This window comes from Odocoileus virginianus, chromosome 3 (genome assembly GCF_023699985.2).
Source record: "Odocoileus virginianus isolate 20LAN1187 ecotype Illinois chromosome 3, Ovbor_1.2, whole genome shotgun sequence".
NCBI classification, from domain to species: Eukaryota; Metazoa; Chordata; class Mammalia; order Artiodactyla; family Cervidae; genus Odocoileus; species Odocoileus virginianus.
The window spans coordinates 38292563-38319756 of record NC_069676.1 but is presented as its reverse complement, the minus strand read 5'-3'; the positions used below and the strand labels follow the sequence as shown (position 1 = coordinate 38319756).

Genomic DNA, 27194 nt, shown 5'->3' with positions numbered 1-27194 from the left:
TTTTTAAAACATAACTTTTGGGGTTTTATCCACTGAAAAAACAATAAATAACATTTCCATTTACAAAACATTTTTGATCTCTTTGATTTTTAAAATCTTTCTGAAATATTGCAATCGAGGCATCAGCATTAATGACATTAAACATAAGAGGAAAATGCTAGAAGAAAAAAAATATTGGGGCCATGTCATATATGGAAGAGAAGATAAAAATTTAAACTTGTATTGATCATCTCTGTAGGTTGGCACCTGCTACATATCAGGATATGTTCCAGAATTAAACTGTATTTAATCTTTACTACCCTCTCCTGACCTTGACACCACCACCGATATTTTATCAATGACAAAATTAAGATTCAGATATTTGAAGTGACTTTACTTTAAAATATATTGTTAGAGAACTAAATTTCCAGTTAGTTCTTACCAATCTATCTATCTATGTGAACACATCCCATTCCTATCTGATTTATTACATATTAAATATTTGTGAAAATAAACCTGAAGTAAGGGTGGGTTACTTTTTATTGACAAACAATAAAGAACTGAAAACGGCAAAAGAAAAAAATAAATTGAAGTCATTAAAATATAATTCTATATAGGTGGTAGAAAGTCAAGAATGTATATGAAATACGTCTTAAAACACAAAGCTATTTCAGTGTTCATAATTAACTCACTTCGACATATTTCTCTACTTTCTCATACATACCAGTTTTAAAGTGTTTTCACAAATTGGTCTCTCAAAACTTTTAAATGAAATACAGTTAATATTTTGCTCCCAAAACAAAATTCTCTCTTCCTAGATTTCACTTGAAAGAAACAATTATATCATTGTCTGAGTAATTCAGATTATAGATATACACATTCTGTATGATAATTAAAACCATCCAAAATGCTACTCAAATTTCAAAATAAATTATGTATAAGTAAGTAAAGTCGCTGAGTCGTCTCTGACTCTTTGCGACCCCATGGACGGTAGCCTATGAGACTCCACCATCCATGGGATTTTCCAGGCAAGAATATTGGAGTGGGTTGCCATTTCCTTCTCCAGGGGATCTTTCTGACCCAGGGATCGAACCCAGGTCTCCGGCATTGCAGGCAGACGCTTTACCATCTGAGCCACCAGGGAAGCCCGAATTATGTATAGCCATTTCTTAAAGTCAATATGCATCAAATTCAATGTAGAACATTTTTTCCCCTATACTTCCCCCTATATTTATATTTAGAGTTGGAAGTGAAATACTTTAAAAATCCACCTTTCAGTGATTCATATGTTATGAAACAAAGTTTTAAAAATCATAATTTTATTATTAAAAAAAAGGTAAAGCATAGAATCATGAATATGTTAAGTGAGCTCTTTACAACTATATAGTGACCTAGTGAATGAATTGGAAAACACAGAAGAGCATCCTCTAGAGCCTAGACAAGGCAGAGTTTTCCACTAAAGCACAGATTTTTGTACCCTACACTCTCCTTGCTTTAGATCAAAACTCTTCTCAATGAAATAGTCTTGATTAGAAAAGAAAACTGGCGCGACTATTTACAGAGATACAGTAAGACTATGGGTTTATCTGACAATGTTTCTTAAACTTGCTTTGTTGGAAGTGTTATAAGAAATCTCAGATCAGACTTTCACAAGTTCTTAAATCACAAAGACAATTTCCACCAGGTTTTAGAGAAATTTGGATAACCTCTCGTCTCAAGATGTCTGAAGTAAACTAAATTGCTAGACCTTTCCCCAAATGACCTTCCTTACTCAACATGTTTAGGGCTGGGAAACCAGTAAACCAGGTTACTAGATCAATTATACTATATACATTAGCTACAAGAAGTCAATTATAGTTCCTAAAAATTGACTGGTCATAAATGTCTACAATAAAATTATTTTGTATTTCCATCATTTATCTAGAATTGACAACACTGTAAAATGACTTTCATAGGATCAGAATCATATTACCCAAAAGAGAGTCCTCTGGACTATAGATAAGCATAACTCTATACAATATCCTTTTATAGAGACTTACATTAGATTTATATTCCTTCAAGTGTTTCCACAGGAAGTTTTGCCAAAGAGCCAAGGGTGAATAAATACTTATATTAATTAACTGATTTAGAGATTTTACTAATAGTACTTAGTATTCAAATAATGTGTATTTCTAAGTTTTAAAGTATGTAATTAGAGAACTATATTTTTACATATAATGAGATCTAAATACACAGAGAATATTTGTGTTTATATGCTTGTGTGTCCTAATTCATATTATTCAGTGAAATTTTACAGTGGTGAATAAGCATTATTGGGTAAACTAGTAATTAACAAATATTTTGAAAGACAGAAACTGATTATAATAATATGTTTTTCAATTTTGTCTTGCAATAAGAATGTATTTATTCTGTTTTAATACACAGGTACATGAAAGAGAGTTTAAGTTTAAAACTAGATACAATTTTATCTTATCTACTTACAAGAATTGTAAGCATAAAGAGTATAAATATCTGAGTCTGTATTTTTTAAGTAGAACAGGTACAGAGAAACATGGAATATTACAGGCCATCTAGGAGATAAAACATAAAAATCAGTGTATGCCAGGGTGTAAAATATCACTGAGAATAGCTCTACATGTTAGCGTCTTTATAAATATCATTTTCATAACCAACATTCATTCACCTCACTTGTCATTAACTACAATTGCATGTTTTCAAATTATTTCTGTATGCTACAACCCATTTTATATTCACAAAATTATGCAAGGTTGTTTGTTCAGATATTTTTGCTCAATATTTATTTATAAGAAGTGAAAATAAATAAAATGTACAAGTTAAAAGCATAAGACACCTCAATTATACAGTTTATGTTTAAAAGTATAAAAAAGGATAATTATAACTAAACATATGGTTAATAGCTAGCTTATTTCTAGAAGCTATCTTTCAAATTATAGAATTTATGGATACGGATGATCAAAATAGATCCACAGACAGGTAACAATAGCCATTATTGTTTACCTTCACTATTTATTCCATCTTATACTTCGATATGAAATTTAGACAAGTAATTTTTAGGTTTTACTTAGAAATTGTGAGTTCATTTAGGGTGAAAGAATGAGTAGGAAGCAATATTAAGGTTGCAACATTACCATGTAATGAATCTTCATTCATAAATCAAAAATTAAAATTAATAATAAATAAGAAAGGCTACCCTCTATAAACTTTATTGAGGATTGGATTCCCTAAGTATTATATTATTCTTCAAATATAACCTGAGCACATCCAGAGCATGCTGAATATGATTTGGCTCTGTCTCTTCCAAAAACTTCATCTCACTTCCCTTTCAGAAATCACATTTATGAATAAGATAGAAAACTACTTTTTGTTGTTCATTTTATGCTGTACAATTTTTGCTGAACAGTATTTTAAAAAGTGCAATCACACACTTAATGTCAAATTTCATTTAAAACCTCTATTTCTTAGCTTAACCAACTCTTATGTATATTGTATCACTCATTTCCTAAACTGATTACCTTAAGTCCTGAATGATTTCAATCCAAACAGTAATCAACACTGCCAAAGGAGTTAATACAATAAAATCAGCTTCCATGTTATTATATAGTGTGCTTGCATGAAAACATCTCTACTCCTAGAGATTATGATTTGTGTTACCTATGCTCTTTTAAAACATTCCCTTCTTGGCTACAATATTTCCCATGTGCAAAGGATATATCATAGCCTATGGATACAATGAATTCTCATTTCTTTAATGAATATTGTTTATTAGTTGAATTTCTTTTTTTTTTCTATGCATATCTTATTTCAATTACAACCACATAAATCTCATATTTGAAGTACTATTTGAATTTATATGATTTTATTGTATGTTTTATAAAATATCATTATTATTTTCCATCATATTTCAGTATATGGTATAGGTGAATGTAGACCCATGCATTATTCCCCATAAATTTAGAAGAGTAGTTTATAAACAATATCAACAACTGTCTTTATCAGTTTTGCTATATTTTACCATCCTTTCACAGTCATTCACACTCAGATTAATAGTCAGAATTATATGATAACAAATGTTAGATTTAAACAGAGCTTTATGTCTTTAAAAAATGTTCGCAAGTGTTTGAACAGCCCATATAGTTTTTTACTTTTAAGGATATACAATCTAGTATAAAATATTTGTATACCTTGTGAAACTAACTTCAGTCAAATGAAGTTTTCTTTTTGAATTCTCTGGCTAACAGCAGGCCTGGCTGTATTGCTTAGTATAAGCAGAAGTACTTACTTCTGAATAAACTTCTGTTAAGCAGTTGCTGAAGTGTCCCTTCTCTTCGGTGGCAAATAGAAATAAAAATACAATTAGTACCTTTTATTATATCTGCACTTTCACACACTCACTGGCTTGATTAGATGAAATCAGTCCAAACTTCATGGGAGCAAAGTCATTTCCTGAGTATAATTCTTTGAAAAATTTCTAAACAAATATATTAATATTCATATCTCTACAGCTGACATTTTAAATGCCTTTATTGAAACTCAGGGGTCACAGTGGTTTGATTCTAGGCCTCCTTTACCTGAAACTCAATTTAATTCTTTTTTCTTTTTTTTTCCATCCACTTAGGCACTTAGGAATATCCACCGAGACTTACATAATATCAGTTAAATCAGTAGAAGCCGAGGATGGCCACAAGCCAAGGTCTGGGTAGGAGTTCGCATAACTTCTATAGACATTTTCCCTGGTGTATTTAGTATTAGTCGGTGCGGAAAGACACCACTTATTTATTCAGATTCTTTCAATACTATTATGACTCTAAATTTTTAGATCATATATTTTATATATTGTTACTCAGTAAGTGCACAGTATTGATATGTCTGCATATACTGATTTATTTCCTATTATGATTATATTGGCCAAAAATTTAATAAATCAAATAGAATGTGTTTAATTTAACAAAACATGTGAGCAGAGATTCTTAAAACATCACACTATGTAAGAATAGTTTTTAATTTTTTTAAGTTTACATAATTTATTTGAAATTGTCATTCTTTTGGTAAAACCCATTAAATTATAAAAAATGTCATGTAATAATTATAATTAGATTGATAATTTTTTCATGTAATAAACTATCTAATGAAAATAATATTATTTACTTTGGTCCAATGATATTGAGAAAATATTCAACAATAAATTTTATTGCAGACTATAACTTGTGTTCTTATATTTCTGATAGTTTTCAGTAAGTTAATTAATTGTATGTTTTACTTGACAAGGAGTAATATTGATTCAGCTTAGATTTTTTAAATATTTCATTTGTGAATTACAGTGTGTCTAGGGGAAGATTTCCTTATGTTTAATTTATTTTGAGTTCATTGAGTTTCATGGATCTGGATGTTCACTTCCCTCCCCAGATTTACAGTTTCTATATTGTTTTCATTTACTACATTAAATAAACTTTTGCCTCCCTTTCTCTTTCTTTCTTCCTTTAGGGATTTCTATAATGCATACATTAGTGACTTATACTATCCTATAAGTGCTATATGTTTTTTTCCATTCTTTTTTACAGTTTTTGTCATTGCTATTATTGTTCCTGTTGGTAATCTCTGATCTCATAGATAGTTCTTTTGCTAGATCTAGTCTGCTGTTTAGTCTCTATTGCTTTTCTTCATTTCAATAACTGTGTTCTTCAGTTCTAGGGTTAGATTTGTTTGGTTCTCTTTTACAGTTTCAAATTTTGCTGAACTTTTCATTTTGTTCCTATATTGATTTTCTAATTCTGTATAGTTGTTTATGTTCTCTGTTACCTCACTAAGCTTTTTAAGATAAATATTCTGATTTATTAGTCAAACATTTTTCAAATGGAGTTTGTGAAGTCTTTTCAGATTTCGAAAGTTTCCAGAAGAGGGCCAAGTGACAGATACATTTGTACTGATTTGTCGCTTTATATAATTCTAACTTTTTGTTTCCCCCAGGTTCAGTTCAGTTCAGTCATTCAGCCATGTCCAACTCTTTGCATCTCCATGGGCTGAAGCATGCCAGGCCTCCCTGTCCATCACCAACTCCCAGAGTTTGCCCAAACTCATGTCCATTGAGTCAGTGATGCCATCCAATCATCTCATCCTCTGTCGTCCCCTTCTCCCCCAGCCTTCAATCTTTCCCAGCATCAGGGTCTTATCACATGAGTCAGTTCTTCTTATCAGGTGGACCAAGTATTGGAGTTTCAGCTTCAACATCAGTCCTTCCAATGCACACTCAGGACTGATCTCCTTTAGGATGGACTGGTTGGATCTCCTTGCAGTCCAAGGGACTCTCAAGAGTCTTCTCCAACACCATAGTTCAAAAGCATCAATTCTTCTGTGCTCAGCTTTCTTTATAGTCCAACTCACATCCATACATGAGCACTGGAAAAACCATAACCTTGACGAGATAGACCTCTGTTGGCAAAGTAATGTCTCTGCTTTTTAATATGTTGTCTAGGTTGGTCATAACTTTCCTTCCAAGGAGTAAGTGTTTTTTAATCTCATGGCTGCAGTCACCATCTGCAGTGATTTTGGAGCCCCCCAAAATAAAGTCAGCCACTGTTTCCACTGTTTCCCCATCTATTTGCCATGAAGTGATGGGACTGGATGCCACAATCTTAGTTTTCTGAATGTTGAGTTTTAAGCCAACTTTTTCACTCTCCTCTTTCACTTTCATCAAGAGGCTCTTTAGTTCTTCACTTTCTGCCATGAGGGTGGTGTCAGCTGTATATCTGAGGTTATTGATATGTCTCCCAGCAATCTTGATTCCAGCTTGGGCTTCTTCCAGCCCAGCGTTTCTCATGATGTACTCTGCATATAAATTAAATAAGCTGGGTGACAATATACAGCCTTGATGTAATCCTTTCCCTATTTGGAACCAGTCTGTTGTTCCATGTCCAGTTCTAACTGTTGTTTCCTGACCTACATACAGATTTCTCAAGAGGCAGGTCAGTGGTCTGGTATTCCCATGTCTTTCAGAATTTTCCACAATTTATCGTGATCCACAAAGTCAAAGGCTTTGGCATAGCCAAGGAAGCAGAAATAGATGATTTCTGGGAACTCTCTGACTTTTTTGATGATCTAGCAGATGTTGGTAATTTGATCTCTGGTTCCTCTGCCTTTTCTAAAACCAGCTTGAACATCTGGAAGTTCACGGTTCATGTATTGCTGAAGTCTGGCTTGGAGTATTTTGAGCATTACTTTACTAGCCTGTGAGATGAGGGCAATTGTGTGGCAGTTTGAGCATTCTTTGGCATTGCCTTTCTTTGGGATTGGAATGAAAACTAACCTTTTCCAGTCCTGTGGCCACTAAATTCCTCCTCAATTGAGGTGAGGAGAGAGTAGGCAAGAACAATGGAATAGGTTGCCATTTCCTTCTCTGGGGGATCTTCCCAACCCAAAAATTGAACCTACCTCTCCTGCACTGGCAGGCAGATTCTTTACTGCTGAGCCACCAGGGAGGCCCACTTAATGAATATCATATATTAACATTATTTTAATATTATAAGCAGTATGCCCAGAATAGAATATATTTTAATGATAATAATATATTTCATTATCTTTGTGTTACAGGAATATAATTGACATACAACATTATGTTACATTTAGGCATAGAACATGATGTTCTGATATACATGTGTGTGTGTGTGTGTGTGTGTGTGTGTATTGCAAAACTTCATGCATGTATTCATTTATGCATATATTGCAATAAGATTACCACAATAAGCTTAGTTAAAATCCATCACACACAATTATAATTGTTTCCTAGTGATGAGAAGTTTTTTAATCTACTATTTTAACAACTTTTAAATATAAAATGTATCTTTTTTTTCATATAATTACAATGCTCTTTGGTATATCCCTAGTACCTATCTCCAGACTGGTAATTTGTACCTTTGATGAACATTACCTTAAACTTTTAATAACATTGTAGTGTTTGTAATATAATTTAAAAATTTATGTGGCTTTCTTTCTCTCTTTTTATGTATGTGTATATATATATATATATATATTCATTCCAAATCTACTGGAATATATGCATGGTATATATTTATATGGAATATATAAGTATATTCTGTATATGAAATATACAAATATATCTACATAAATATATAGAGAGAATCACATAACTTTTTATAAAATTATTTTCCCTGGTAGCTCAAACAGTAAAGAATCTGCCTGAGAAGTAGGAGACCTAAGTTCGATCCCGGGGTTGGGAAGATCCCCTGGAGAAGAGAATGGCAACCTACTCCAGTACTCTTGCCTGGAGAATTCCACAGAAGGAGGAGCCTGGTGGGCTACAATCCCTGGGGTCACAAGAATCAGACACAACTGATCGACTAACACACATATGTATATTCAATAAAATGTGATTTTATTATAAAATATTTTTACACATTCTTATAATTTTAGTGGGACAAAATTGAAAACATTGAGTCATATTTGACTTTCTATTAGAGACTGACAATTATAATTAGTACCATAGAGAGGAAGGTATATTTTTTAGATAAATGTATTTGTAAGGCAAATACCTGTGATAAACTTTATCATTATCAGGATTTTGGAACACATCCGCTTCTTTCTACAGTTGAAGAGATAAGAATTTTTTTATTATCTTTTCAGAGATATGAATAACAGATATCATCTAAATATAACTGTGGAAATAGAGAACAGGTATTTCAAGCATTTTTTCTATTGTTTTTTCTGGACAAAGTTACTTTTAAGCATATTTTTCAGTGCTTCTAGAACATCTTTATTCCTAAAGCTGTAGATAATTGGGTTGAAAGATGGTGTGAGGATGGTATAGAATATTGCCAGGAACTTGTCCTGGCCTGGTGTGTGATACTTTTTAGGTCTCATGTATGTGAAAATAAAAGGCCCATAGTACATTATGACTACAATCATGTGGAAGAAACAAGTAGAAAATGACTTTTTCCAAGCCTCTGATGATTTCATTTGGAGGACAGTAAGGAGAATTTGGACATAAGATGCAAAGATTAGAGAGGAAGGGATAAGCAGGAAAATGATGCCACTTACATAAACTCCTCGTTCATAGCGTGTTGTGTCCACACAGGACAACACCAACATGGCGGGGACTTCACAGAAAAAGTGGTCAATGACTCTCGAGCCACAAAAGGGAAAGTGAAGTGTGTAAGCTGTGTGAACTATGGAGTTGATTATCCCAATAAACCAGGCCCCTCCAGCCATGAGAACGCTGACATAGTCATTCATAAGCATGGGGTAGCGCAGTGGGTGACAGATGGCTACATAGCGATCGTAAGACATTGCTGCCAGGAGAAGGCACTCACCACCCAAGAGGGTGAGGGATACAAATATCTGGATGCCACAAGCTGCAAATGAAATAGTTTTGCTGCCTGACAGGAAATCAGTAATCATTTTGGGAACAATGTTGGAAATATGCAAGATATCCATAAAAGAGAGATGGCTAAGCAGGAAGTACATTGGAGTATGAAGTCGTAATTCCCTGTGGATGATGAGAATCATGACTGTATTTTCTGTTACAGTCAAAACAAAAATGGTGAATATAAAAGAGAAGAATACCAGACTTGCTTGAGAAGAAGTAAAGAGTCCCAAAAGAATGAAGTCATTGCTAAAAGTGTTGTTCTCATGCCCCATCATGAATTCCTTTTTTTACCTATAAATAAATAATCAAATTAGAGCTAAACAGAAAAGGGGGGAAAAGTAGTGTGAATCTCAAACTTGTTTACACTTAGCTGTATGTGAAAATGAGAGCTACTGATGTGTATTTTGCAATTAAAACCAAAGGAATTTCAGGCAACTTTTGAAGTGGATATTTTTTGTAATATGATGTTTATCCATTAAATTAGCTGCTTTTAAAAAATTTATCTATTTTTTAATTGAGGGATAATAGCTTTACAGAATTTTGTTGTCTTCTGCCAAATATCAATATGAATCAGCCATAGACAACTTTTTTTTTCATTATGAAATAAACAAATTCTGATTTTACATTGAATTCCTTGAAATTTTAGAATCAATTTACTACAATTTTACAAGTTTTAAATGATCAGCATATGAATGAGGTTTGCAGGATATATGCATGTAAATGTGGTCCTGACTGTTTTTACTGGTTTGACTTACTAACTCAGTAAAAATTCCATATAGATGTAGATTCAGATTTCAGGCAGTGGTGCCTGCCAAGAACTAGTTGATCATAAGTCTAGAACATTAGTGGTTACTGACAACTGAAATTCAATATGTCTGTATACAAAGTTGTTGATGTTTTCTCATACCTGGAATAATTTTGTCCTCCTGATTTTCCTTTTTCCTATAATCATCCTGATTCAAAACTTAATACTTCATCTTAGTACTGAGTATGGGTAATGTCTAGTCTACTCACACTGAGTCCCTGTACCATCATAAGTTCTCAAATGCTTATTTTAAAAAATTATTGATTTATGTTTGTCTGGTCCCTGTTATCAAAGGTTTCTGATGATGTATCAATTATATTTACATTTTTAGAGAGTTTGCGTTGTCTCCACAAGATTGTTTATTATTTTGTCTTCAGGTACTAGAAACACTCCATAATACATTCACTAACTCCTTTATCATCCTACTTCTATTGTCCTGCCAATATCTATGAGGCACCTAAAGCTTTGACAGCTCTCTTTTATAACTTATTGCATAAACAATCAATCAAGGATCTGGAAACATACTCCCAAGATGCTAGAATGATGAAAAAATGTCTTGTATGACAGCCAGGATCTTGAATGAAATTTTATTCTTGAATCAAAAGAGGAATGCTCTAGTGATGAGTTTCCTTGCTTTATGTTCAAAGTGGAGACATATGCATTACATGTCTTAGCCCCTTCCACATTTGTGCAACTTTTACCCAACATAAAGTTTCTTTCCATCTAGCATCAACATTTCCTTGTTTAATAATGCTAAATTTCAGAAAAGAGATGTGCAATGCAGTTTATATCCCTGTATTTTCTAGAAGAATCTTGAAGATGAATCGTAGAAAATGCTATCACTTTTAGGTTTTATTTTAGCTAAAAACACAGCCATATTTCAATCCTCCCTCAAAGGAAATAAAAAGACCTTTGTATTCTTTACTCAATGAATGTACTACATTCTAATCATTATCATTTTGCATTTATCAGGATTTTCAAAATACACTATAAATAAAATCAAATTATTTGCCATTCTTTACTAGATTTATCATAAAATTAAGCACACACAATATTGTTTTATATTTCCATTTAACTAGAGGTCAGTTATTCATTAATCTTGGTAAGACTGCACATTTATATGTGAAAGAAATATTTGTATGTTCAAACATCTTGTATTTACATTAAAGTTATCATTGTAATGTAAACAAATGCAAAAACACCAAGTCATTTCTTTCTGAAAAATACTTACTTTGAAAAGTGTTTAATTTGGAAATCCTGGGAAATACTAAATCTGAAGATTTATATTTTACACTGTATGACACTGCCATTTTTACTTTTTAAATTTTCTATAACATAATATCAGTGACTTGCTTGATGAAATAATTATAAGTTCTCTCAGAAAACTTCAAATATCAGACTTAGTTGGTGTGCAACTGACTTGAAATAACTGGTTGTTATAAACAATTTGATAAACTAAATAGATTTTCATTGAACATACAGGAGTTATAAATTGAATTGCCCTAAAAATGAATGAAATAAAAGTTTTCATTTTTAAGAAGTTGATATGGAATATGGGTAGAAAATTGTATGATAGATATTACCTAGCCTGAGGGCAGGTGTGCTTTTGACTCAGATAAAGATATTAATCATAAATATAAAAAATAGAAATATAACCTAAATTTTTTCTAATGCTTTGAAGAGACAAGAAATTACAATGTAAACACATATCTTTTATGTCTTTTCATGATATAAAACACCAATTAATGATGAAGTTTGAGTTGAAATGAATTTCTATAAAGTCAGGATAATAGTGGTACATTTTTCACATTAATCTTTTGAAGATTAAGTGAAACACATTAGACAATACACTAAATAATACACACCTGCATTATTACATAATAATACATACATACATGTAGTCTATACATACATGCACATACACACCAAATACTGACACATTGCAAAAACTCAAACTAAAGGTTATTCTTTCTTATTATTATTATTTTTGTTTCTATGATTAGTGTGTTAGAATTTCTATCATTCATATATTGCTATTTGTTATATTTAAAATATACATTTAAGCCATTATATACTAGAGAGACAGAGAGAGATAGAGAAATAAACAGGACCTTAGAGAATATAATCAGGTAATTGGATGTAAATTTCAATGAAGTGAACCAGAAACTCAGTTTTGCTCAGTATCTGTTAAAATTAGAGGCTTTCTGGGAGAGAAACCAACTCTGCATGTTGAATGAAGATGTTTAGATTGGCTTCCTCACACTTACACACGTATAGATCTGTGTGACAGGGTAAAGTAATGTTCTTTGTTGCTTCTTATTCTGAAATCAATCAGGAGAGCTGTTCACAATTTCATTTGAAATAGCCAATGATACTGCCATTACACATTTCTTGCCCTGCAGACTTTTCAGGATACCACATCATGCCCCAAGGAATTATTGTAGGATGATCTTACTTCTGCCTCTTCTTGCTGCCTCTCCAATTTAAGAGAATCTTGTGATTAGCATCTCACATTGATATCAAATTCATCATGTACAATGCTGAACTGCCCAAGTTCCCTTAAACAATGAATGATCCCATTGCATATAACTGCCCCATCCAGAAATCAGAAAATCATTCTAACTTGTCTTTCTGTCTCTTCTCTTCCATTTGCAAATCACAATCTCCTACCGATTCTATGCAAATGCTTTTCTCACTGGTTATTCTTTCTCATGGTTGTATGCTATATGCGTCCATGGAGGCTCTAAGGCACTGATTCTACTCTTTAAATTTAGTAGACCTGTATGAGCTCTGCAACACCTGAATAATATCACGGGCTTCTCAAATCTACTTGAAGCCAGTGGAGTGTGCTCAATTAAATAAATTTAGACAACAGAAGTGTGTTGGGACTGTGTGCAGAGGCACACACCATTCTTGTTCCTTCATCCTACTAGTTTGAATCTGTATGTGATGATACTTGGTTGTGCATCCTTCCTGGAAGAGTTATACAGGAAACAAAGCTCGAGGGTTCAGGAACAGAAAATTGTAAGACACCATAAAATATCCTATTGATCTTGACAACTAAGTATATTAGAATGAAATAACTCACTAAAATGTTCAAAAATTTATTTGAGAAGGAAAAAGGGAGTAGGTTGTTCTGTGGTAATCATTTTCTATCTTCAACATTCCTACTAGATCATCAATTTTTATAGGTAACAGACTAGTATAATTCTAGTATGTTTTATCCAAAATGCCTAATACTTTGCTTTATGGGATAGAATCTGAAAGTGTTATAATATTGTATCGATAATTTGAGTAGTCTTGTGCCTCCCACTACTCCCCACATAAATGCACTTTTTGCCCTAGTTCATTAGTTTTCCCAGCACACAGATTTAAGAATGTGAATTTCTACTGGGTACATTAAACTAAATAAATAAATAAACATAAAATAAGATCTCCTTACCTTTAGTTCCAATTTTATGAAACTGAAGTATTTGCACTTATTTAATATTGTGTTTCTTGGGTTGTTATTTTTTTTATATCTTTGCCTATATCCTCCTCTCTCTTCCACATTAACAGTCTTCTCCATCATTGCCAGGGGCTTTATGGTCTTCCACTAAGATTTTATGTTTGGTCTTTCATGTGCACAGACTTCCTTGATATTTTTTGAACTGTCTTCTCTCCTTCTCTTTCTTGCTCGGTCCTCTACAACTATGTCAGGATGTCATATCTGTTCTAGAGTGTCTCCATTTATGCTTAATTATACTCTCTGCATGTTGAACATGACCTATCCACTCCTTTTTAACCTGGGCTCTGAAGTCTTCCCAAGGCCCATATCTCACTCCATTTCATTTTACTCATTTCTCACTACCCAGAAAAGGACCTTTTTGTTGAGTTTTTTTCCTATCTAACACACTAGCCCAACTGGTGCCTCACAGGCTACAAGCAACACTCTCTTCAATAGGCCTTTGCTTATACCATTCAGGTGTCTACTTCAATATTACTTCTTACTTCTTACAGACTGTTTGAAAGACATGGGTGATGCCTCAATCCAGGCACTTCCTTTGATGTAGCTGAGGGTTAACAGGGACATGGGGAATAAATGTCTTGAGAGGAGCAATAAGAAACTGAGAGGGCACCTACCTCTTGAAGTCCTGCTGTCTGGCTTCTGGGAAAGAAAACAACCACCCTTTGATAAAGTGACATGGGAAAACGTCCCCATGGAACAGTCAAAGAAAGAAGTTTAAAAATAAAAAAAAAGCATGATGAAATATTTTGTGTGGAGAAAGGTATGGACACTGAGATATACCAGGTTTTCCTCTTGGTGCTGCAGAAGAGTTTATGTGAAAGGGTTGAAGGGATAGTCTATTTCAGTGTTAATTGCACAAAGTGATATAAACCTTTGATGAAGGAGGGGGAAATTGCCTTCTCTGGAATCCTTTCCCATCATTCCATCATTTCTTTGTATATTGTATTTCTACTCTTTAAGGTTTGTAACTACTCTGCCTGTTAAGGTTTCTGTGTATGACCTGTTCCTTACACTAGATAGAAGCTCCAGGGCAGGCAACTTGGTGGAATTCACTTGCTGTTACATTGAGGCTCCTGGGTGTTTGGGCATCAGTAGATGAACTTGATTATTCTACAGACTGCCAATTACAAACGGGGTGGGGGGGGTACATTAAAAAGATCGACTTACTTCACCAAAGTGATTCTGCTTATTTTAAAATTCAATAGATTCATGACTCAGTTAAATGATCACCAAATAAACGGAATATGTAAGTGAACATAGCAAAAATATTTAGCTAATGTACTTATTTTACATATAATTATTTTGGCTGCCAACTCTAACTGAGCATTTATAAATGTCAGATAGCATTTTAAGTATCTTATATTTGTTAGCATTTTACAGTTAATTATTATTTAATCAACAAAAATCTGCATGGATTCTACAGATGTTAAGCAACATTCTGAAGGTCATACAGATGATCCAGAGTATCAAGTCCTGAAATTTTTGTCTTAGCACTCACATTCTAAAGTAGTGTATCTCTGCAAACTTTAACTACTTTACCACAAACTTTAACCACAAACTTTAATAGCACCCACAAACTTAGCACAGACTCCATTTGACAATATCTTGTTTTTAATGAAGGGCAAGGATGGCTATTTCACATGTGTTCATATGTGAAACATATGAGGGGCAGAAAGTGTGTTTTCAGTCTTATTTTTTAAAACTGATCCTTCTTGAGCATATATATATATATATATATATATATATATATATGTCTCAATAAATATGTCTCCATTTTTTAAAAATAGAGGTAATGTTAAACCTTTCTCATAATTATGATAATAATTAAGAAACAAAGTGAAATGTTAAGCAAAATGCAGTCACAAGGTTATTCATGAATTAAGGACCTTATATGTTTATTATTATTATTGCTATTTTTCATGTAAACTTTTTATTTTCTATTGGGGTAGGTGATGCAGTGGTAAAGTAATTGCATACTGATGCAGGAGACACAAGAGATGTGGGTTCTATCCCTGGGTTGGGAAGATCCCCTGGAGTAGGAAATGGCAACCCACTCCAGTATTCTTGCCTTTAAAATTCCATAGACAGAGGAGACTACAGCCCATGGGATTGCAAAGAGTCGAACCTGACTGACTGACTAAGCACACACACAGCCCACTAACAATATTGTGATAATTTCAAGTGAAGAGTGAAGGGACTCAGCCGTACATGTATGTGGATCCATTCTCCTCCAGAATCCCCTGCCATCCAGGCTGCCATATAGCATTGAGCAGAGTTCCATGTGCTATACAGTAGGTCAATGTTGAAAATCCATTTTAAATATAGCAGTATTTACATCCCTAACTCCCTATCCCTGCTCCCCATGCTTCCCCTGACAATAAGTTCATTCTTTAAGTCTGTGAATATCTTTCTATTTTATAATTAAGTTCATTTGTATCATTTCTCTTTAGATTCAACATATAAGGGATGTCATATGATATTTCTCCTTCTCTGTCTGACTTACTTCATTCAGTATGGCATTCTGATTTAAATTGCTAACTCTATCACAGTGAAGCTGTGATTAATCAACTTAATGTACCTTAAGTGGACTATTGAAATAAAATACTTAGTGAAATTATCCTTTGATCAGAGTATGGCCCTGTTTAGGAGAACAGTTTAAAATATTTGAATAATGGTTGAATTTTATTAAAGACTTTGAAACATGGTATTCAGTTTTAAGCTAAATGCAGGTTTAGTATTTCTTCTAAATCTCTCGATGTCACTTCCAAAATACTCCAGGAACCTGAACAGCTGTTTATGTCCCATGCTCCTTGATATAGTCTTCTTTAAATGATATTTCTGTTTAATTCACATGACATAAAGGAAACAATTTGAACAAAAATACTTTGTAACAAAAGAAAAAGTTGTGAAAGCTGGGACCCATATCAAGCAAAAATGGCAAAATAAAACATTTACATTTCTAAATTGGATTCTAAACAAGTTATTTAAAATTATTGTCTTACAGTTAACTTTATATTAATATTTAATTTCTTTATCTTTGGAGAGTTATGTGTGCATACATGCTAAGTTCCTTCAAAAATGTCTGACTCTTTGTGACCCTATAGACTGTAGCTGACAGGCTTCTCTGTTCATGGGCATTCTCCAGACAAGAATACTTGAGTGGGTTGGCATGCCCTCCTCCAGGTGATCTTCCCAACACAGGGATTGAATCAGCATCGCTTATGTCTCCTGCATTGGCAGGTGGTTTCTTCACCACTAGCACCACCTGGTAAGCCTGAGTTATGTGTACATATTTGTAAATACATAACTGTATAAACAAATGTATGTTTGTAACTATTTTCTTTGAAAATTCAATGGCCTCTAATGTTTCCAAATTTCATCAGTTTAGTTCAATTCAGGCGCTCAGTCGTGTCCGACTCTGCTTCCCATGAACTGCAGCATGCTAGGCCTCACTGTGCATCACCAATTCCTGGAGTCTACCCAAACTCATGTCCATTGAGTCGGTGATGCCATCCAACCATCTCATCCTTCATTGTCCCCTTCTCCTCCTGTCCTCAATCTTGGCCTCTAATTTTTCCAAATTTCTTTGCTAAAACTAATTGTGGGTATGTACTCAGCAGGAGAAATAAGGAATATACTGATAAAATAAGTATCCTACTTTAAGGCAAGACAAAAATTTGAACATGAACATTTTGTCTGCTCATTGGATCTCCTTCTATCCTGTTGCAGTCCTTTAAAAGACTGAAACCTGGTGGACCAGAGTTGATGATAAGAAAGTGAAGGAGAGAAAGAAGCTAATACTCCCTGGTTTATGCAGAGAACCAATAAAACCCTAGAACAGGACTTGTACCGCTCACTAAGGCACAGGGTGCCTTCTCCAGGGGGTCTTAAAAGCCCAAGCAGGAGAATGAGTTCAGTGGGTTTCCACACTCCAGGTAATTAGCCAGAGGGAGGTGGGGGGAGAGAGAGAGAGAGAGGAAACAAAGTTACAGCTTCAAGCCCAATGGAGGTGGAATAGACTCATTCTATGCATACCCAGTTCTATGAAAATAGAAAATCATCATGAATTAAGTGGAAATAGTGATGTCAGAAAGTGTATACTTATATAACAAGTAACAAGTAATTTATTTAAAAATTCCAAATATTCCTATAAACATCATTTGTTATCTCTCAGTAAACCACCAGTTTGTGTTTGATTTAGAAGCACTTTTTTTTTTTTCTTTTTTTCAAAGACTGGATGAATCTTTCAAAAAGAAAGACATACAAATAGTAAATAAGCTAATTCAAAAGTCTGCAGCATCATTACACATTAGGAAAATACTAATTAGACCAAATGAATACATTAAATAAGACAGACAAAATAAAAAGAAACAGTAATATCAACAACTTGGAGCAACTGCTACTTGTGTGTTCTGCTAGCAGGAGTTTAAAATCCAATATCCACACTGAAAACAGATTATTAAAAATTTATTCATACTTCTACCAAAAAAGTAAAACATATGATCACAGACCAAAAAAAAAAAAAAAGAGATAGAGAGATTAATAGGAGCTTAATCATAACAGCTCCAGACTGAAAATAGCACTGATGTCTATGAAGAAAATAATGCATAAATAAATGGTGATTCATACCAATAACAAAGTACTACTTAGCAATGATAGAAACAAACTACAGATAGTGTAAATTTGTGTAGGAATCTTTAAAAACTTTTAATTTGAAATAAAGATATTAAAGACAAGAAAAATACATACTGTGCAGTTTTGTTGATATAAAATTCAAGTACATGCTAAAATAACAGATAGAGATACAAATCAGAAGAGTATTTGTCACTGGGTTGAGTGATTTCACTGAAAAAGGACATGAGGGACATTTTTGATTTTGTAAAAGTTTTGTCTCTTGGTACTCTATGTACAAACCTTGATATCTGTGTTGCAAGTGGATTCTTTACCATCTGAGCCACCAGGGAAACCCAAAGATTTTGTCTCTTGATACTGGATGTAAGTTTTAAGTTCATGTACTATGGAAATTGGCTTAAGGGAAGCCAATATCTGTGAGTACTCTAGTGTTATAAGTTATATCAATTTTTTTTAAAAAAGCAACAAATTTCAACATTGCTTGAAAACTTTGTTCATTCTTTGAACAAATATTTATTGTGAAATGGGGTGTAGAAGCATTTTAATAAGTATTTGTGATTAACAGGGTTTTAATAATTAATAGTCTGATTTATTGACCATAGCTTAGCAAATGATCCCAAAGTATATAAGTCCATATGACTTCTAAAGTAAAACAGAAATGACACACGGAAATTGTAAGGTAAGGGAGTTAGAGAAGGCAAGGTTCAGAAAAAGGATGATACTGACACTTTACAGGAACAGATCACCTTTAATGAGGTGAGAAGGGGCAGCAGTCAGATTAGCAAGCTGCTGCACTTTTCTAAGAAAAGAGTAAGTGTTTATACTCATGTATGTGAAAAGTTACTGTCTTAAGGAGGCCTGTTCTTCTCCAAGGTTGTTCAGAGTAGTTATCTCTTAAATGGCTGGGGCAAGGAATTTGGGAGATTGACCAGAGGCTTGACCAGCTTGGAGCTGGGCGTAATTAACCTTAAAGTCCGTTTTTTCCTTCCCTTGAAAGAGTTCTTTGTTTTGCATAGAATGGTGATCAGGACCTGGAGGGGAGTTTTAACTCCAGGCTATTTTGAGCCCTGTAACTTTCCTTCAGAGATATAATGAGTATATACTCTCTCAAGGAAATTTTACAAACACACTGTACAATCTTGAACTTTAGGGCAAATAAATCTAATGTTAATCAAGACTTAAGGCAGTACACAGGTCCATACACTTTCTCAGAGCTCCCTTGACCTCACTGTTCCTCAGACTATAGATGAGGGGGTTTAGCACAGGGGTGAAGATAGTATAAAATGCTGACACAAACTTATCATGGTTAGCTGACCTGTAGGATTTGGGTCTTATGTAGGTAAAAATAGCAGCTCCGAAAAAGAGTCCTACCACAGAGATATGTGAGGAGCAAGTAGCAAAAGCCTTCTTTCGAGCTTCATTAGAACACATCTGGAGGATGGCAGCAAGGATAAGACTATAGGAAACCAAGATGAGGGAAATGGGGATCAGGAGCATTAACACACAGCAGATGTACATGACATACTCAAAGACAGAAGTGTCAGCACAAGATAAACGCACAAGAGTGGGAGTCTCACAAAAGAAATGATCAATCTCTCGGGCACTGCAAAATGAGAAGTTCAGGGTAGCAGCAGCCTGCATGAGCCCATCAGCTGCGCCAAGGAACCAAGACCCCAAAATCATACTAAGGCATAATTTCCAACTCATGAGGACTGGGTATCTCAGCGGATGACAGACAGCAACATAGCGGTCATAGGACATAGCTGCCAAGAGGAAGCACTCACCCCCTCCAAAAGTGAGGAAGAAGAAGATCTGGAACCCACAGCCAGTGGGGGAGATGAACTTCCTGCCAGTCAAATAGTCAACAGCCATTTTGGGTGCAACAGTGAAAATCAGCATCAGGTCCATGAGGGAGAGTTGGCTCAGTAGGAAGTACATGGGCCTGTGGAGTCGGGAGTCCAGGAGAATCAGGAGAAGCATGAGGGCATTGCCCACTAGAGACGTGAAAGCAACTATCAGAACCAACACAAAGAGAAATTGGTGGGCTCCAGTGTGGTTAAAGAGACCTAGGAGAATGAAATCTGCAGTGATATTCCAGTTTTCCATGATTTCAAACAAGAGTGATACTGTAAATGGAGAAATGCATAAGGATTACACATGCATGACATAACAACCTTTATTGAAAGACACTAAAATCCAATAATTTTTCTTGACATCAATTAATCTTGGAAGTTATTTTTACTCTCAAAATAAGATGACATACTCTTATGCACAGGAAGTAGAAAAATTGAGTCTGTAGATGGAAACAACTTAATTTGGAATCGTTAGTGCATTTACTTTAACTTTGTCAAGCTATAAATTGAAAACAATAATTATCTTCTTAGTAGTACCCCCTCCCCACAATGTAATCCCATAAATCTGCTTAAACCTTCATAACTGGAAAGGACATTTTGTGTAAAGAGAAGTTTTCCCTGAAAATTCACAGAAACACAACTTTTATTGGATAAAGAAAAAAAAATCTTCTTACTTCTTCACTCAAACACAGAGATGAATTAATTTCTCCTTCAGTTTTATGAGGATCTAACTCCTCAAAAGCATTTTCATCTCTAATATCCTGCAGCCAAAGCTGTTGTAGCTAGTTAAATAAATATAACCTTACTGCAGAAGTAAGGAGGCTAATTCAGTTTCAATGATATGTTGTGATTTGATGAAGTGACCTGACAGAAGGAGTCCTCTTCTTCCATGGTCATTCTCTTTACCCACACTTTTTTACATCCATCTCATACTAGTCAACCAAGAAGGAAAAAAGCATTGCAAAAGGCTCACTCAATTTTTAATTCCATTGCTTGATCATCATCTTACCATTATCACTTACCAGATTCTACTGGAAGGTTTAGTTGGTTGATTTAAAGTAAGATATCATGGAAACCCCCATTGTCAAATGCATTTCATATTTTCTAAAACTTCATGATCTGCACACTATCTTTGTGTTGAATAATCAGTCTGAACCACTAATAGCTATATGCATTTCCAACTATAGCCCTCAGTGTCACTCTTCTGAAATACCTCAAACCTTCTTAATGTATTTCTTTGACTCAAATCCTTCTTATTTTCCATTATTTTCATTACAATTTTGTTGGAAGGTTGACCCTGTTTAAACCTTCAGAAGTTTAACCTTGTTTAAGAGTCAATAGGTAACTCAGTAACTATAGGATGTTTGGCGAGTTTCTTAATTTAAGTTTACTATCAATACAGTGGAATTAAGTATTTTCATACAGTTGTGACTGCATCGTGAATATTAATCTCCAGACTCTTCATCATCTCCAACTGAAACTATTACCAATTAAGTAATAATACTCCATACCCCTTCTGCTCAGCCCTTGGAAATCACTATTCTACTTTCTATCACTATAAAAGTGACTACTCTAGGAACATTAGACAAATGAAATCATGCAGCATTTACTTTTATGTTGTTTTTGATTAGTTTACTTCATTTATTATAATGCCCTCAAAGTTGATCCATACTGTAATGAGTCAGAATTTCCTTCTATTTTAAGGTAAACAATATTTCTTCATATGTACATACTACATTCTACTTATTAATTCATTTCACTTATGGACATTTGTATGGCTTTCACTCCAGGTTTAATTATTGACTTAATGTGACTTTTTATTAATTCATAGTAATTATTTTTAATTTTTATAGATACATGTATAAGCACAAAATATTAATTTTTAACTAAACTTTTTGCTTATACCATACATTTTCTTATTATGATGTTTCCACTTGTATTAAGTATTTTATCTATTATGATATAACTAACTCAATTTTTCAATGGACATAAATGCTATGACTAAGTTTTAATTTTGAGTGAGATAAGTATATACAAACAACAGCCATCACAAATATAAATGACTAGTCAGCATGATAACTGTGTTTAGATTATCTAATGGAAAGGTCTACTATATGTGACAATTAAATGAGTAGTAGGGAATTATATTTCCTAAAATGTGATAGTGTTTTATTATTTGGTTCATTGAAATTTCTATCTTTTCATATTACAAATATGTGATAATTTCAAATAGTGAATTTCAGTTCAAATAGTGAATCTATTTGCCACTATTTAAAATGTTTGCAAACCTATGAAAAGATAATTTTGAGGGATACTTTCTAAAATTGGCTATGGATACAAAGTGTGGTGAAATTTTTAAATGAGTAATAATTCATCTTGCAAATAAAATATTTACAAAGACATTATGTAGACAATAAAAGCTTACCTCTAAACCAGTGTAGGAATAGGAAAATGTAATACTGTAAAAATAAATATTTTTTCTTTGGAACTACGGTTTCAGAAAGCTAAAGATGTTCTGCCTTTCATTCTGACTATATAGTCTTTCATTTGTAGTGCTGTAAAGTTGTGATATTTTTACTGTAAATCACAAACTCATCTCTTTTGCAAAGCTACCAGAAGGCACAAATAGAGCCTCTCTTGTTTTCTCATAGAGCTATCATAGAATATTTAAAACTGTCTATAATTTTTATTTGTGTATTTTTATAATCCTTGTTTTCTTCACTCAGCATTAAAATTACAAATTTCCCCCAAGAAAACAGAGACTTAATCAATCTAATGTGTAAAAACTAAAATGATAACAGCCAAATCATTTATTTGATGAACTTCCAGGTTATTACAAGTACTTTAACCTAATGATTATGCCAGCTAACATATGTTTTAGTTCTTCAGATCGTAGAGTACATAATCAAATGGATTTTATTTGTAAAACTATATAGAGAAAGTAAGTTAACTGTGGACTTTCTGGAGTTCAAATTTAATAAGCAAACCTAAGAAATATTTAGAGATTAGTATTACTTACTCACACAAGATAAAAATAACAAACTCCAAAAGTCTGCATCTGCATCCTCTCTGACTGGCATCCTCCTATTGTTCCTCTTTGAGTGGAGGAAGGCTTTTCTAGTCTTGCAACATCAAACATGCTCATCACAGTGTCTGCAGTGGCCTAATAATGGGTGTGGTCTATTGCTATCTTATTCTAAATTTGTGTGCTAAGTTGCATCAGTCATATCCGACTCTTCGTGACATTATGCACTGTAGCTCGCCAGGTTCCTCTGTCCATGGTATTCTCCAGGCAAGAATACTGGAGTGGGTTGTCATTCTCTTCTCCAAGGGATCTTCCTGACCCAGGGATCAAACCCTCCTCTCTCACTTCTCCTGCATTGGCAAGTGGGTTCTTTACCACTAGCGCCATCTAGGAAGCCCAGTTCTAAATTTACTATCCTATTAATATGTCAGAGCTGCAAAAGTATGACTCTTGGATATCAAAGATATTTAATTTTCAAGGATTTTAGAAGTCCCCAGTACTTTTCTTACATGCTTTCATAATGTTATGGTTCATTAAAACAAGGAAGAATTATTTACCCAAAGAAAGCTAAAATGCAAATAAACCTGGAAAGAGATGTCTATTTAAAAATACATTGAAGGGACTAATCTGATTCTAGCATTACTTGTTTAAACTTTAATAAGGAGGAAAATTTAAAGAGTGTGTTATTGAAAGACAAGATTTCGTCAAACTCAGTAGTTAAATTGATAAAGCCTATGGTAGAATTCAGCTACTTTTCTTTTTGAACTTAATTTGATAAAATAATGGCATATTGTAAGTTTTGTTTAATTTGTATCTATGTAACATAACTATCGGAGAAGGCCATGGCACCCCACTCCAGTACTCTTGCCTGGAAAATCCCGTGGACGGAGGGGCCTGGTGTGCTGCAGTCCATGGGGTTGCAGAGAGTCGGAGATGACTGAGCGACTTCACTTTCACTTTTCACTTTCATGCATTGGAGAAGGAAATGGCAACCCACTCCAGTGTTCTTGCCTGGAGAATCCCAGGCAAGGAGGAGCCTGGTGGGCTGCCGTCTATGGGGCCGTACAGGGTCGGACACGACTGGAGCGACTTAGCAGCAACATAACTATATATAATTTTGTATTTGTATGCTTGTGTCTATGCAATACATGCATTGTAATAGCAAAAACAATTATAGAAGATTACATTTTTGTGTCAAGCAATTTGCAATTTGATTCTATCTGGGATAATTTTTATAATTTTATTATTGGTTTACTTTCCATTTTAAAAGCCCAGGGAAAGTATACTTTTCTTCATTTTTACCACCCCTGTAACTTTGTGTTGTCTAAGAGTAAATATAAGGATCACCTTCCACAAATGAAAATATACATATATATATATGTGTGTGTGTGTGTGTGTGTATCTTTCTCATGGAATAGTTAGTGGGAAAAGCTGCCTCTGTAAAATATATATATATATATATATATATATATATAAGATATTGCAAATTGATTAATCCAGGTGAGCAGTAATAATTGTTGTTTTGCTTCTTTTAGGAAGGCAGCATGACCTAGATTTTCATTCTAACTCTACCTTTGGATGTTGAATCTTATCAGTGTCCAATCTTGCACTGATTTAGAACATAACTGACCTCCTGAATAAAACCTTACCTTTAAGGTCAAGCTATACTATTTCTTTGTGCTTCCCTGGTAGCTCAACTGGTAAAGAATTCGCCTTCAATGCAGGAGATCCTGGTTCGATTCCTGGGTCTGGAAGATCCCCTGGAGAACAAATAGGCTATCCAGTGTTCTTGGACTCTCCTGGTGACTCAGACCTGGGTTCCATCCCTGGGTTAGGAAGATCACCTGGAGGAGGGCATGGCAACCCACTCCAGTATTCTTGCCTGGAGAATTCCAAGGACAGAGAAATCTGGCAGACTACAGTCCATAGAGTCACAAAGAGTTGGACATGACTGAACAGTGTTCACTTTCATATTATTTCCTTTGCAAAACTATATTATTTCCTTTGTTAAACCTCAGATTCCTAGCTAAGTAACAGTAGTACAACCCGGACAGGTAGTATATCAGGTTTCAAGTAAGACATTTGGCAAGAGAGTAATAATCATTTTCAATAAAATACATATTTTCTGTTTTGAATATTGTTTCATATTGGTCATGGATTTGTCAGAGCAATGCTCTAGAAGCACAGTTGTTGACAGTGCTGCCACTATCAGATGGGAAATAGACATTGGGCAATATATATCAAATATTCTGTTGGTTCCCAGGGGCATGAATATGAAGATCAGGTATGCTTATATAAGAGGGAAAAATGGACATACCTCTCAGAATTTCATCATGAAACTGAGATGACTGTGAATCTTGGGGTCAAAATTTAGAGTAATTTAAGATTATAAATATTTGAATATAATTTAGAGAAATTAGAAAGTTTGTAACAGACCCTCATTTTAGTAAGAAAAAGATGTTTTGCTCAACTGTTCTCCAGGAGGTATGTAGAAATTAAATACTTTCCAGACTTCACAATGACAGACTTCTTTGAAAAGGGCACCTAATAGGTGCTGATATATGGCTACAGTGCAGAGTCAAGAAGTTACACCTGAGCAGATAGGAAGTAAGGGAAATAAATTCTACTCTTCTGTTTCCCTCTCCTCTCCTAGGGTTAAAGAGACACACTTGGCAATTCATGGGATATAGACAAAGTACAATATGACCTGTATCCCAGAAGTGGGAAACAAGATTACTAATAAACATCACTAATCAATCATTTCTCCTTTCTTATTAACAAATGTCTTGTTCCATTAATTTCCTCACAAAACCAGTTCATTCACTTTCCAAAGGAAACAAGTAAAAATCTCATTCAGTCATGGATATTGAGCAGTTACCCACAGGTCCAGAAATGTTCTTATATCTGATGACCTGTGAAATACATGTCACCCAAATACCCAACATATTTGGTGAATCAAGGTCCTGAATATAGTAGTAAGCATTCCCCAAAGGGAAAAGACAGTGAGAGGAATAGAGGAATATGTTCTCAGACATTCTCAATTTTTACTGGGCAGCTATATAATTTTTAACTCTAATATGGATGAAGAAAATTAATAAATAAAGTCATTTTTGTAGTTTTCTCATTTTTATTGTCACTGGAACATTCCCCTTAAATATTCTTCTTTTTTCAAAATCCTGGTTGCTTTCTCTGACTTGATATTTGTAGAAAATAATCTTATTGTGACAAATTGGTTTTCTCAGCCAACAGTCTTTAGATACATGTTTGAAGTCTGTGTGTGGTTTATTATTGCTTTATATATATTCTCGGCATTCTGCCGATTTCCATGTGAAGAGTCAACTTCACTGTCATATGTATACACATTGTGTATATGTATACACACACACACATACTCGTGTGTGTGTATCTGTATGTATATTGGCTTGGCTAAGCTATATTTTGTTTGGCCTAATGCCTTGTGTTCGAACATCTCTATCTATCAATTCCACACCAAGATCTTTATAGGTATCATTTTTTCCCCTTTTCTCTTGCTTCTTTTATTGCCATGAGAAGAAGATGCTTGAGCATATTGGCTATTTTAACACCTTAAGTTGTCTGTGCCTGGTTTCTTAATTTATAAAGCCAAAGGTTCCTGTGACTATACTGTTATAAAAATGGAAGCCACTATCTCTTTTCAAACAAAGCAGAGTAATTCAGATAATTAACTTAATAGAAGGTAAGAATGTCAAGGAGCCAAATGGGGGAAAACTAAATCAACCTAGCAACATGCAAGCATGATAAGTTTCCATCATTCCTGTAAATCAAGGCACACCTGAATGAGTGGCATCCTGAAATTGAAGAATAGGGTCCACTTGAAGAATCTGAGTAAAGAGGTGGGTTAGACTGTATGATTTGAAACTATATATAGAAAGAATAGCTCTCTCAAGGAACCTGGAAACATGCAAAGACTCAACTACTGCCAAGGATATTAAAGAAAACAGAGAGACAGCCAATGA

General features: G+C 34.1%; 2 protein-coding genes across 2 annotated transcripts; both read right to left on the bottom strand.

Annotated features, from left to right (window-relative positions):
* Positions 1–8703: 8703 nt before the first annotated feature.
* LOC110148830 (olfactory receptor 2AJ1-like) lies at positions 8704–9651 on the bottom strand. The gene has a single exon (XM_020911037.2). The coding sequence runs from the start codon at positions 9649–9651 to the stop codon at positions 8704–8706; it is 948 nt and encodes a 315-aa protein (XP_020766696.2).
* A 9837-nt stretch (positions 9652–19488) lies between these two features.
* On the bottom strand, positions 19489–20427 carry LOC110148822 (olfactory receptor 2T8-like). Its single transcript, XM_020911031.2, has one exon. It carries the CDS (start codon positions 20425–20427, stop codon positions 19489–19491), a length of 939 nt encoding a protein of 312 aa, XP_020766690.2.
* Between the last annotated feature and the right edge of the window lie 6767 nt (positions 20428–27194).

Coding starts and splice junctions, on each gene's coding strand:
- LOC110148822 (XM_020911031.2), bottom strand. CDS start 20,427: ATGGAAAACTGGAATATCACTGCAGATTTCATTCTCCTAGGTCTCTTT.
- LOC110148830 (XM_020911037.2), bottom strand. CDS start 9,651: ATGATGGGGCATGAGAACAACACTTTTAGCAATGACTTCATTCTTTTG.